The 14,054-nt window shown below is 41.5% G+C and overlaps 1 protein-coding gene across 1 annotated transcript in view; it reads left to right on the top strand.

Moving 5' to 3' along the window:
- Positions 1-14,054, top strand: part of PDGFD (platelet derived growth factor D) — a 144,355-nt gene that overhangs the window by 69,377 nt on the left and 60,924 nt on the right. The window contains exon 2 of the mRNA XM_009647031.2: positions 12,278-12,482. Within this exon, the coding sequence (XP_009645326.1) occupies positions 12,278-12,482 (205 nt within the window). The remainder of the gene's footprint in view (positions 1-12,277; positions 12,483-14,054) is intronic.

Raw genomic sequence — 14,054 nt, 5'->3', positions numbered from 1 at the left:
GCAGGTTGGAAGGAAAACCAACCAACCAACTAAAAAAAAAGTCTCTGAAATTCTTTCCAACAAAGAAGAAAACAGAAAAATACAATTTTGACACCAAATTTGTCATTAATCCTGTTTTTATATCTGTTCTGCCAAGCTGAATTTTTTGCTTTTCTTTCTTGTATCAAACACATGAACTTTAACAATTTTCCTCTTTTGGGCAAGAGTTCAACCTGGGCAAGAGTGAAGTGACTTGTAACTGTTATTTTCTGAGCTTTAAATGCAGTAAAGGAACATGTATTATTCCTCATTTTCTCTGGAAACTGACCAAAGCATATATTTAGGCAGTACTATAGTGAATTTATTTTAGTTTTCTTGGTGCAATACCTGGTAATATCTGGCTCAAGGTAGCTGAAGCTAATAAAAAAAACCCTGGCATCATATATTCTGTACTTCTTATGAGTAGAGATGGACTGATGGTAAATTTTTTGTGTTACTGGTCCATAATCCTAAATGCTGTGAAGATATGCAGAGCTAATTGAGTAGAAGACACTTGTTTGGGTAATCCAAAGAGTGCCAAGGTGGCCTTCCACATTTCAAGCATTAGTGTAGAAAAAAGCTTTTCCTAGAAAATGGTGCAGTATGTCCCTGTCACCATTCAATAACTCTGATACAGGGTGTTCATAAAATGAAATGATGTGAGACTACTGTGTTTATTGGACTTTCTCACCCTTTTTATCTTGGTCACATAGGCCTCTTATCAGGCTCCTCTCCAGCCAAACAGCTGCTCGGAGCTGTGTTGAATAGTCAACAGGCAGCTGTGCCTTTCTAGTGGACAGGACCTCAGCGTGTGACGTTGAGCAACATCAATACAGGCACAGAGCCGGGGTGAGACAGCAGGGAAATAGTCCCCTTTGCCTTCCCCAGCCAACACAGAGGGTGGACCTTCTCACCGCACGGCTGCCTGGAAGCTGCAAGTCTTGGTGGCCTGGCATTGGTCTCCACATGCTGGGTCCCACATGCTCCCAGGGACCTACTCCGGTCATGCCTGAGCCAAGCATCAAAGTTGTGTCTGGTGTCCAGCCAGTGCATACCACCGTTGTGTGCTTCTCTGCTTTTTTGATGTGCAGTCTAACTCAAGAGGAGTAAGGCACAGGCTGAGATTTCTCCCTTAAATCTTCTGCCCTGACATCTACAGGCATTTCTCCACGGCATTAAGCTTTCAGCAAGGTAGAGGCAAACTGAGTTTAATCGGTTCATCGTGCTTCTCTAATCTTTGAGGTGAGGGGGTGCTGGTGGTGTCTGCTGGTTAATGTTACATCATCTCACGTGTCTCCTGAAAGCTGGGGGTGTGAAATGAGCTGTTTCATGTTCCTGATGGCGAGATCTGGAGCCAAAGCTGACTGAATTTAGCATTGTAACTACTCAATTCTTCTTCTGTCAAATATTTACTGAATCCACAGTCAAAGGACAACTTTGTAGTTTGGCTTTACCTCCAGTGTGATTACACTGGGGACTCCAGTTTTCCGTTTAAAAGTGAGAGTTCATCGAAGGCCCATGAAAGTGAAGGATTATTTAATTACTTCTTGATTTGCCAACAGTATACTCATCCCTGTTCGGAACATAAAGATACATAATGTCTGTTCCCCAAGGAGTCTTAGCAGAGTCCTGAATATCGTTTCCGCCAAACAGGTTTCAATGTGTTTTCATCGGCTCATGCAGTATCTATTGTGGCTCTAACTTAACAAACTTAAGAGTAGGGAAACGTGTTGTGAAAGGCTTGGGAACATCTGCAGCAGAAGGGCCGAGTTCTGCTCTGATCACATGTTTTTCAGCTGAAATTGTGTGAGATGAAATTTATTTACCAGGTGAAATGGGTGGAAAAACTTTCAGGAAGAAAACCTCCATGCACATCTTCCTTTTACTGCAAACGAATTTGCTAGAAAAGGAGGAAGTAACCTACTGTGTTGTTGTAGTTATTGTTATTATTTGCAGTTTTTCCATTCCATTTAAGGAGCTTCCGGGTAAAGAACAAAACCTGGTTTTCCAAGGTCATTGCCCAGTGAAGGCTTTGGATTAGAAATCTGGAAAGACACATTTAATTCTTTGTTCCATTACTGGTTTGCTGAATGATATATATAATGTTTCTCTAGTTCTTCCATCCTTTATCTTGTAAACTGTAAACTTTTCAGAGGAGAGATTACTTCTCGCTTTGTTTCCACAGTGCACAACACAACGTTGATCAGAATCTCCAACCACTACAAAATTAATGATGAACATGTTGGGTTCACGTAGACAGAGAGCAAAACCAATGAGACATCTACTGTTAAACAGAGAACTGTAATGCAAATAGTCTTCTGACTTTGGAATTACCTTTACCCCTGTGTGTCTTTACACTGCTTTTTTAACATATTTTTTTAAATTTGCATTGCGTTAAACTTTATGTTGCCCCTGCAGTGTTGGGCACTACAATGAGGAAACAGTAAGAGAACAAAGTTTTGCACTAGATGGCTTGACTCATGCAGTAAGTTTCACCAAGGGACTGGTAAATTCCCCAGTTAGAACTAAAAATGACATGCTTCTCATCGCTCGACATCCTTACCCTCGCTGCAGACCTGTGACCAGCCAGTCCTACGCGGAGCCCTGCACTGCTGGGGCTGGGTGCAGGTGGGGTGGCTGCAACAGGGGGCAGCGGGACGAGTTGAGCCTGAACAGTGGCTTAGCTCCACAACTTCTCAGGCTCCTCTTTTTGTTTTGTCCAACACCCCCACAGAGCCTAGAAGGAATGTTTCCAATCACTTCCTCTTGGTAACCAGCCAAACAGCTGGCTTTCCAGAAACAACTTGGGAAGCTGGGATGTGTAAATTGAGCATTTGGAGCCAACTCCATTTCCAATTTTGGTTTTGGCTTACAGGATGTGGCTGTGCTGGTGTGAGAGATTGTTACTGCATGTGACACAGCAGTTCCTGAGCTTGTGGGCTGTGCTGGTGTACACCAGCATCATCTTCCCAGCCACTGGTCCCTATATACTGGCACTGAATAAGCTCTCCTGCTCTTTCACCACATGTAGTTTCGTTCTTTGGTGCAGAACTAAGAAAATCTCTGGATGAAGCTTTGGTGCAAGATCATAACAATAAAAGAAGGCCACAGCCAAGAATTTTATGAATGTGCCTGGAAACTTTGTTAAATTACGGTATCTATCCACATGACAGCTCTACAGAGAAACCCCTAAGCACTTACAGGAAAGATCCTCTGCACTTAAAGTACTCAGTGCTTTCAGTATGTACGACTTAAATTGCTTTCCAGATTGGGGAAATGTTGTTTCTCAACACAGGGGTTTTATCTAAATGATGGAAAGCTGTCCCTGTGGCTCTACTTGTGTTCTGCCTCCATGCTGGGAAAATACTTCAACACCTACTGCCCTCTTTGCCCCAGTGCTGTGGTTTCCAGCAGAAGAGAACTGAGGCATGGGGGCAAAAAGGGAGCTGTGGTGTGCTCTGGTCTAAACCGTCAGAGACCCAGGACAGCGTGCCTTGGAGTAGAAAGTAGAAAAGCTTCTGGATCTTTGCTTTGTGGCTAAATCTTGGATTCTGGTCCCTGCTCCAAGAACTGGTTCTGCATTTTACCTCTAACCGTTTCTTGGAAACTGGACAACCCATCTTTGAAGCAGCATCCAGAACCCATTTGTCTCTTGAGAGGAGACAGAAGTGGTCTGAATTCTCTCAAGCAAATAGAAGAATCACAACACAGGCTCCTATCCTATTTCCTTGGAAGAGATTTAGCTGTTAGGCTGCTACAGAAAAGGAAAGGACTACCAACAATCATATTTTAATACAGTGAGATCTGCCTATGTTGTTGGTTTTTTTCAAAGATTTAGGTAACTTTAAGGTACTTAGGGTCTTTAATGCACCTGCCTTAAAGGGACTAAAATATTGCCACAAAATTTTATCTTTGTGCAATCAGTTGATATACGGACCCTAAGAGACTAAAAGCATGTCCATGGCAAACTCAGCCCAAAGAAGCGATGTCTGCTATAATAGTATAGCCAGACTTTCCATTATAAGAAGTGACCTTTCACTCCCTTCCAGAGATTTTGGATCTTCAATACTGACATAGAGGGTAAGGAAGCTCACATTACAAGAGAAAATTGTCTTGATTTGTCTTTTGAAACAGCTTCTCCTTTTACTGCCTAATATTCTAACGTACGACTTCCACTCAGTAATTGCATGTCTATCTGCTACAATATGTTTAACATGAGAAGCCTTTCCCCCTTTGACTGGATTTTCTTTTTCCGTTTATCAACATTTTTCTTTCTTTAAGGAAATTCCACATCTTGTTGAGTCTTAGGAGTGCTTGACTGAAACAGTTTCTAAAACAGTATCTTAAAACAAATTCTCTTTTAAGACTTGAGCCATGCCAGACTTCTTAGGCAAGAAGTCCTTGCTTGGTCATAAAAATTTGAAAAATAATGAAGGGAAAATGAAAAAGGAGTATATTTTCATTGCACCAGGGGGATTTGAAGGAGGCTTCCCACAAAGGTCTGCTTACTTGAAGCCACTACTTAAACAGGAAAATTTGGAAAGCCTAAGTCCACAATGCACTAGTTCTTTGCAAAACAATGCGAGCCAAAGTCCAATGTTGATATTCATGCTTAATAGAAATGTGTCTATAATTGGCATCATCTCATCCAAGGCACTGCACAAGTTTGTTGTATACTAGCCTTCTCATGGAGGTGTTGGCGCTCACTGCATCTTCAGCTTCAGCTATCAGGTTTCCCTTAAGCTCTTTGCAGCACCAGGAGAGTTATTTCCCTCTTTATTTTTTCTGATGGCTACTCAAGTTTTTATGAATTTTTATTCTCATGATCGTGGGGTTATTTGCATTAGTCTTACTCCACATCGTTAGAGCTACACATTCTTGACATACAGATTTTCCTTTTTCGTACTTAATTATGGAATCCCAGGAGAAAAATACAGTCAGTTTGCTGTCCAACAGAGAGATGAATTGCAACACTACCACCCATGAAAGAACTTTAACAGAGTTAACGAATTTTTTTTCTATGTTGGCCTAACATCTGTTACTTTTCTAGAGACACTTTTGCTTTAATATAGGACATTCAGCATGTTCTTTCTTGTAGAACAAAATCTCTGTCAAGAAGTCAAATAGAGGCAAGTAATACAAGTCACTGCAAAAAGCAAACATCACAGAGTTTGATAGCCTCATCAAAGTAAGTAAGGAATTGTTGTCTCAGTATTCATCTGTGGAAGTCTGAGCAAGGCACCCTCCAAAGGGGACAAAGGAGAGTCACAGCCCTCACCCCCCCAAATGCAGTCCAGCCTGTTCTTCATTTCAGGACTGTTTCTTTAGTCCCACATTCAAAATGCAGTTATGGTGGTGATCATTCCACAGTACAAATAATTTTATTAAATGCAAATAAAATAATGCTTATTATAGCAAGAAGCATTGTAACAGGCTGTCTCCATGAATTATATGCCTGGGCTTCCTTATCAATTGCCCACTTAATATGCTCATGAATGGTCTTCGCTGAGGTCCTGCTCAACCTCAGATTGACTATGTAATGCCAAGGCTTATGGTGTTGGTTTGCACAGAAGCACAGGCAGGCTGCTAGCTAATCTGTTACAAAATGGATGATAGCTCTGAACTGAAATTTTGGTGGCTGTGTTTCTTTCATTCTCTGATACCTTCTGTACTGGTGTTCTGCACTGGCTAATTTTGCTTCTTTCAACTACAGCTCAATTTTTCATTGCTTTGATATATCCTATACAGATATAAAACATATTCTTCTAGCAAAGGTCTCCACACAGTTCAGGGGTTCAGGGGGAGCTGAATGAGTGCATGTGAGGTCTGAATTTGGATGAACGTGCACACAGCATCTTTTGATACTGATTCAGTGACAAAAGGGGTCATGCCTTGGATATGAACTCTGATGATGCCTGAAGTATCTTTCATGCTCCTGATAATAAGAAAGGGACTGTTGATAAGAGAAGGAGCAGGTACCTGGAGCTGCTTCTTTCAAGTTCAGTGTCAAGCCAACCAAACATGAGAGTCTTTCATCAACTCCAGTGGGCTTTGGGTCCACTCCCTAACTGCTCAGTTGCCCGGTGACAAGTAACACATAGGGTGGTGTTAAAATGCTGCTCTCTTATTTGGGTCTTGATCCAGCAAACTCCTTAAGTATGAGCTTAACTGTAAGTTCGTTTGTACTCTCCTTGAAATAAACAGGACTATTGTAGTTGCATAAAGCTGAAAGCAGCCTGAAGTAATGGTTTGGGCTTGATCCACTGGCCCAATATACTCTTACATATGCATCCTTATACCAGAATGACTGTTTTCTCAGCTTAGTGACTCCATAAGAGACAATTTATGATTTTTAGCCTGTCCAGGGTTGTGCTATTCCTGTTTCATTACCGGTGATCTCAATCCTTTCCCTCCCTTGGTCTGCCTTCTTGGAGAACTACTGGTGAATTGTGGTGGAAGCAGAGCTGACCTAGGTGTGTTAGGCTTCTGTCCTTAAAAGCACAGAGATGTCTTAGACAGATACTGCCATATAGTATTATTTTCTTCATTGGAGAGCAGAAATGTGATGTTGTGTTCACTGACTAGGATTCCTTCTAATGTTTATGTTCACTAAAAAAAAAAAAAAAAAAAAAAAAAATTAGCAAGCTAAATAACCCTACAGTTTTATATCTTCCCAACAAGCTGTGACCAGCTATGGAATACACTATTTCAACCATGAACTCTGCAGTCTTTCCCCTGATTTACACAGAACTTTATGGATAACATAGAGCTTCTCCGTATTGCAGGAGAGCAGGGGAATGAAAAAAAAAGCCAATGTGTATCAGAACAGGCTGCCATAAATACAGCTTGCTTGGCATGCCTGTCCCTGAGATGAACTGATTTGTGGCCTGGATTCAAAAATGTTTTACTGTTCTTTGCTTCTCACTCTGAGGATTCAGTTATTTAGATCAGGCTAATTTTCAACTGAAGGAACTGAAGAACTATTATTCTCCCCGAAGTTTATCTCATTTGTTTAAAAACTGGTGGCAAACCATTGACTGCTGTGTTTGTTTCAGAGAGCAGCGGTGGGGGAGAAGGGTTATATATGGAAAACTCCCACGTGCAAACTCCCAAGGTCCTTTCCTGAAATAACAAATAGTTTCATGAGTGGTAAAATGAACTTCATGTGGTTTCCAGCAACTCTCTCCTCAGCTGTCGCAGAGGTGAGCTCATCAAGTTATGCTCCATGGGATTTAAGAGGGTATATTTCTTGTCATAAAACATGTCAGGATATGGTATCTTTTCAGCCTCTACCACTGTATCAAAGTTAATGAGATTGGCCAACCACGTTTACAAGGGGAAGAAAGACAGAAACAAACTTATACATAGGACAGCACCTTAGGAAGTGAGGCTAAAATTACAGAAACCTTAGAAAAGTGGAGCTACATATTTTATATTATTGGTTAGGTTCTTAGACAAGGTCATTCTCTGAATTCTTCTTTCTGAAGGAACTGGCACTTACGGACTCTTCTTGCTCAATGGATATCCAAGAACAGATGTCAGATTAGCTATTAGCAAGCAGTAATTGCCTTATGGGTTTGGGGTTTTTTTTTTGGTTTGGTTTTTTTTTTTTTTTATTTTAGTGAAGGAATGCATTGTCTGTTGAATGATGACAATAAAACCGAACTTCTTTCTTTAGTAGGTATGTCATGACTGGGAGTAGCTTTAACAAGAATGTGTTGATACATTGATAAAGCTTGCAAGAAAATACAGGCATCCAGAGCAAACGCAGGATGAAATTTGTGTTTCTCAATCTTGCTGCTCATGCAGCATGGCATTAGGAAAACGTGCCCTAGCTGGGAAGAAGAAACATTGGATGTGCTGGGCACCCACGGTGGGGAAAGTCTTGAGACAAGCACAGTTTTCTCAATATTGAGCTGAACTTCCCAGTTCCCAGTTTGACACCCAGCTGCTCTCCATGCAGGGGGGAGGAGGCAAGCACTTCTGAAAATCCAGCTGCTTGGAGCACTTAAATGGGAGCTCCTCTTACTTGTACAGCTGGACTATCGTGTATATCATGATGTTTAAAATTAGTGGTTAGGAAAGAATTAAGAGGAAAAGAAAAGAGAGATTAGTTCAGATAAATAAAATATAGAGCAAGCTGCTTCCCAGTCAGTTCAGACTCTCTGCAGGGAATTGCCTTGCTGCAAAGGATGTGTCCCAGCTTCCTTCCCACTCATCTTCCTTATGAGATAGTTTCCCTCCCCCATTGCAAGGATGTCTTTGTAGCTTCTGCCATCCAGAATATCCTCCTTCTGTCTGTTGCTTAAATGGCCATTTTGCCTTATAACTTAAAACCTACTTTTATTCATTGTGAAATGATTTTATATGCTCTTCAGTAAATGTGACAGGCAGTGTATTACCCACTGTCGCCTTTTATTTACTCCCATAAAGCATTATGGAATACAGTTAGTATGTGGCATTCAGGACACTGTATAATTCTGCATTATATTGCATTGCAACATGGGGCAGTTCAGTGCCTTGGAAGAGGCACTGCCTTTTCCTTTGCCTACCTCTTTTCTCAAGTGGTTTCTTTCCTGACTTTCCCGATGGCCAGTGTCTGGTTTCCACGAGTTCCTCCAGTGTATCTGATGAGGACAATGCTTATCTGCTTGGAAAGGTCTTGTCATTTTAGTCTCACATCTTAGTTGCTACAAGAAGTAGAGGAGTTGCTCACATCTCCTCAAGCTGTTTCCCAGGCGCTTCATGATTCATGAGGACCAACCTCCAGAGACTGAGTTTGGGTTGACTGTGTTCCCGTGTCTATCTAAACCAGCTAACTCTGCAAAATCCCACTGAAATTCCCCTTAGAAAACTCTAATGCTTTTGGTTCTAGTCCTGGCTACACCACTTCAGGTTGTCATTTAGCGCATGGAGGGAGAGGTAAGGGAATCACGCTATTTCAGAGCTCCTGAAGACTACTCCAGTGTCAGGTGAAAGCTCTGAGTGGCTTTGCATTTCATCCCATGTGAGCTATGGAACAGTATTTATGGCCATTCTTGTCAAACATACTTTCCTTTGTGGAAAAGGCATATCTTATGCTGTAATATTTTTATATCCCCTATTTCACTCTACTGAGCATTGTCTCCCCATGCTTCTCTCCAGCCTTTCCTCTATAATGACTTTATAATTACTGCATTTACCATGATAGAAATAACAACTTACTGTGCTTTGATTTTTAAGCTTTTTAACATGCGCAGCTTTATTTCTGCATTTACCTGTTCAACTTGGATACTGCAGAGCTGCGCCAGCCATCGCATTTCAGTGCTGATCTTGGTCAGCTGTGATTGACTTGCTGGTAGAGCCCCCCAGCCTGTGGGATTCAGAGTTTAAGTTAAATGAAAAGCTGTGACAGAGCCTGTATTCCTGGGGTGCAGGAACGTTGGTAACATCCCTTCTCAGCTGGCATGCTGAGTAAAGTACACAGATTGTGGTTTTTTGTTTGGGGGTATTTATATGAGCACGTTTGAAAGATATTGTCCCTAGCACTCTAATGCCAGCAGCTGACAACTCCAGAGTAAAGCCTGTACTAGGACTGGCCGGGAAAAGGGAGCCTTTGCCTCAGAAGCACGAACCACACTGAACCACACAGTGAAATGCGTGCTGAGAGAAGGAAAGTGGCAAGTTTGCTGTCTAAGAAAGAAGAATAAAGTACTCTCAGGCATGGGATGAGTTCTGCCATGTTTTACTGCAGTAACGTTTGTTCTGACTCAGGGAATGGCTGTTCTCAGCAAAACCACTTTATTTTTATCTCTTTTCCTGGACATTTTGGACATAGTCCTGTGAAATATCTTGTCCTCTTGGGTGTACTGGGTGTTTCCAGAGTCCAAAAGGTCCCCGGTATTTCAGTAGGAACTCGGTAGTATTGGCTGGACATATTGTTTCATTCCAGATTACAAGAAAAAAAAAAAAAAAAAGAGGGGTCTTTTTTTTTTTTTTTCCCCCAAAAAAAAATAAAAATTACAAGAAAAAAAAAAAAAAAGAGGTGTCTTTTTTTTTTTTTCTTCCCAGAAAAAAAATTAGAATAAAATAAAATAGAAAACAGACTTGAGTGTAGATGTTCCTGATGAAAATTGCAACAAAACTGATTGGTGGGTGGTCTTTATTTTCACTGAATTGTCTCTTTTCCAATGCAAATTGTTTGGTCAAAACAGAACAAAACAAAACAAAACTGGCTAGTTCTGCACTTTGTGAGCTATGGAGTCAGGGCTGTGCTTGCTTAGAAAGGGTTGCTCAGGGTGTGAGAACATTTCATCTTGCATGAAAGCATCTTAGAAAGATGTCACAAATAGATCTTTCGAGATAGTTTTTACAGGAAACCCAGACTTTTATCTTCTAAGTTTCAGGTTGTTTGGAAGCCAGAATTATTACCCTGTCAGAAGGGTACAATGAACTGCTGACACACAGCCACACTTTGCTTACAGCTACGTGCAGGGAGGTGTTTATAGCCAGGAACCAGTGAAAAGCAACCTGAAAAATATATGTACTTACCATGAAGTTCATACCATTTCTCTGGGTTCCTGTTATCCATGAGCATTTATGAAACAAATACATTTCTTTGATATAAGGAGCTTAGAAAGCTTCAGTCAAACATTAGATTTTATTTTAAGAAAGAAATTTTTAATTACTCTGTGTGACACATGACTGTGGCTGGTTGCTTACTTTGGCTTTGTATTTCCAGCATTCATAGAGTGGCTTGGTCGGAGAAATTTCCCTCTGACTTGCTCTTCCTCAGTAGTCAAATTCAGGAGAAGGCACCGTTTTTTATATTTCTGTCACTTGTAGTGGAACTGGAGATTAACCTGACCATCAGCAGAGTACTGGGGGTGATGTTCAGTTTAAGATCAGGACACTGGAGCTTAAGTGTTTACATGAAATCAAGTGTCCAAGTTTGCGTAGTAAGTAGAATTTTGGTCAATGCAGTTGGGTGACTGACTCAGGACCTGCCCGGGTGTAGCTCACACTGGCTGTGTTGAGAAGGGGCTCAGCTTGTGCGTGCGCAGGTGACTCCACAGGACAGCACAGCTTCCATGGGACTTTTGCTGGGAGCTGCTGGATGTGCTGCTCAACCTCCCTGTCCTCATGGAGGCCAGGCAGGAAACCGTACTATGTTTTAAGTGGTGTTAGAAATCTCTGTGAGTAACTGAACAGAGCCCTAGACCCCCCCACACCACTTGGGGAACACAGATAGCTGTCCCATGGGTGGAGGCTCAGTTCTGAGGAACTGAACTCTGCCATGATCTGCGTATTGCCTTGGAGCCTTCTGATCCTTCAAATTTCATGACACTGAAGTTGCCAATGCACAAAAAGATAGTTGGTTGCAGTTCTTTGAGTCTGGGAGCCAAATTCCAGTGTCAGTAACAGCTGGACAATGCAAGTGCATGGTGCAACTGAGAAGACATTTTGACTTTTAGAGAGCTGGGTCTTGCCACAGTTCCTGTTATCCTTGTAGGCAGGGATTTACAGCAGCTGAGGCTTTACCTCAGTATAAGTAAACTTTAGGAACAACTGGGTATTTGCTCAGGCAGAAATTGTGGAATTTTAATGAAGTAAAGACTTGGCTATTTGTCTTAAAGTTACTCAATAAGACAGTTGGTGGGACAGTTCCTGACTTCAGTTACGTCGGTGTAAGTGTGGAGTAGCTATTTGTGTTAATGATCCATTGACAGCAAATGATTCACAGAATATAAATAAAAAAAAATGTGACCTAACACATGCTTCTGGGAGGAAATACTTAAGCACAATAAACAAACTTAGACTTACTCACACGCACTTTCCTGCTGCCTTTTATTGCTGCTTTTGTTCAGAGGGCATCTCTCGACAAAGCACCAAATTTGGGAAGCAGGGCTGTTTACCTTTTTACTTCACTCCATCTCACTTCATTGTTCTCAAGTTTGCAGCTTTTATTAAAGTTTAAATTCTGTTTTAAAACCAAAATGGTGAGAAGGAAATAATATCATCAATATCAGTGTAAAAGTAGTGATAACATTTATTGTAAAATAGAGTCTATGTAGTTGAGTACTGTTGTTCTTATTGTTTATAGGGGGTTGAATTAAGAGAAAGTACACTGTACTTCCTATTTAGTAATAACTGCTCCTAGACCCAACTTTACATAGAATTTAAATGCAAATAATTTGTGCTGTGTTATAAACTGTTGTGTTTTTTGCCTTCCTGTAACTGGAACAACATACTAATTTCTACAAGTTGTGACTACTAACAGAGAGCAATCACCTCACAGACTTGTACCGAAAAGAAGAGACCATCAGCGTGGCAGGGAACGGCTGCATCCACAGTCCTCGCTTCCCCAGCAGTTACCCCAGGAACCTCCTGCTGACGTGGCGGCTCCACTCCCCCGAGAGCACCAGGATCCAGCTGGCTTTTGATAACCAGTTTGGACTGGAGGAGCCTGAAAATGATATCTGCAGGTGAGTGGCAAGTGGAAGTTTGCAAAGAGCTCCTTAATACCACCTTCGAGCTTCAGGATGTGGCCGCTGGCATGAGACTGCAACCCAAAACCTGGGTTTCTGCCTTGCTTGGAGGACAGACCTGCAAGGGTCCCTTCCAACCCAAATTGGTCCTTGAGTTTATAAAGAAATTGAGCTGTCCTGGACTTCAAGCAGTTTTGGCAAGTTTTAGTCCTTCTATAATGCTTTTTAAGCACAAAGCTAATGTATGCTCAAATCCAGCTACCTAGCAACTCAGGCACTACTTTAACAGGATTTTTTCCTCTATCACCTCTGTCATGTTTCAGCTAGGCAAAACCCATCCTTTTCAGTAGGTGGAGGGCCTGGGAGCTGTGGGTTGGTAGGTATATGTTTATATTGGGAGGTGAGGGACAGATAAAAATGCATTGAAAAATACAGCTATGTTCTTCAAATTATTCGTTTGTCTTTATTGTTACTCTTCACTGTTACAGTTTCTTTTAAAACCTTTAAATATAGGTCCACAAACGTCAGTATACTCTGCATACTCATATATCTGATAAAGTATACTCTACTATATCCCAGTTTCCTCTTAAGCAAAAGTGACCATAAGCTCAGCTGATCTGGCTGATTAACTCAGGTGGATAAACTGCTTTGCATTAGCAGAGCACCGAGGTGAATCTTGCCAACATTCACTAAAATAGTCTAAGTCCATGGAGCTTTTTTGTTTATATTTCTTTTATTCCGCTATCTGTTCTACAGGAGAGAGCAAGCTCAGGATTCCTGTGAGCTCCAGAAGGCAGATTGCTGGGATGCTACTTACATAAAACGCTCAAGTCTCAGCTTCCAGCTCTCTGCCTGATCATGTTGTTACTTACACCTTATCTATGCAGAGAACTTCGTTGTTAGGATTTCTGCACACCCAGCTTCTGCTTATCTTATCTTCTTTGTCAATTAATTTGCATTTATAGGGTTTGGCAGCTCCGCTGGGGTTTACAGGGTGGATTTTTTTTTTCTTTTTTCTTGTTTTGCTTTGTTCATTTTCTATGTTACCAATATAGAGAACCATTTGTTTTCCATTTAGTAATAAAAGAATGAAGCCTGAAAGTGGCTTTCCTTCCCTGAGCCTTGATCTTCTTGGCAGCTGCTGCTCTGGTACTGTTAGTCTGAGATCAGCAGCAGAGTCAGTAACGACAGCTACCTCCCAGCACCGCAAACGCTTTCCCAGATTGAGAGCCTAATGCATACAGAAGTGGCCTGTTAATATTTACATAGCGGATAAACTGTGGCTGACCTTAAAGCATTGCAACTTTGAAACAGAGGGCTAATTTACTGTGGAAAAATAGATGAAGTATTCTCTGTCAAAAGCCATTAAAGGTGGTGGCACGGTGAGGGGAAGTCAAGCTGTTACCGGCATTATGGGTTCAGACCGTCTTGGAAGACAGCCTGCCGGCTCTTTCCAGAGCAGCTAGTTCAGGATGCAGAGAAAGGCAAAGACCTTCCATCATCCATACTGTCTATAGAAAATGGAGAAATATCACATTCTTTTCTGCAATAAAGCTTTCCCTGGCATTC

Source organism: Egretta garzetta, unplaced genomic scaffold, assembly GCF_000687185.1.
Source record: "Egretta garzetta isolate BGI_Z169 unplaced genomic scaffold, ASM68718v1 scaffold199, whole genome shotgun sequence".
NCBI lineage: Eukaryota > Metazoa > Chordata > Aves > Pelecaniformes > Ardeidae > Egretta > Egretta garzetta.
This window is presented reverse-complemented; position numbering and strand designations above follow the sequence as displayed.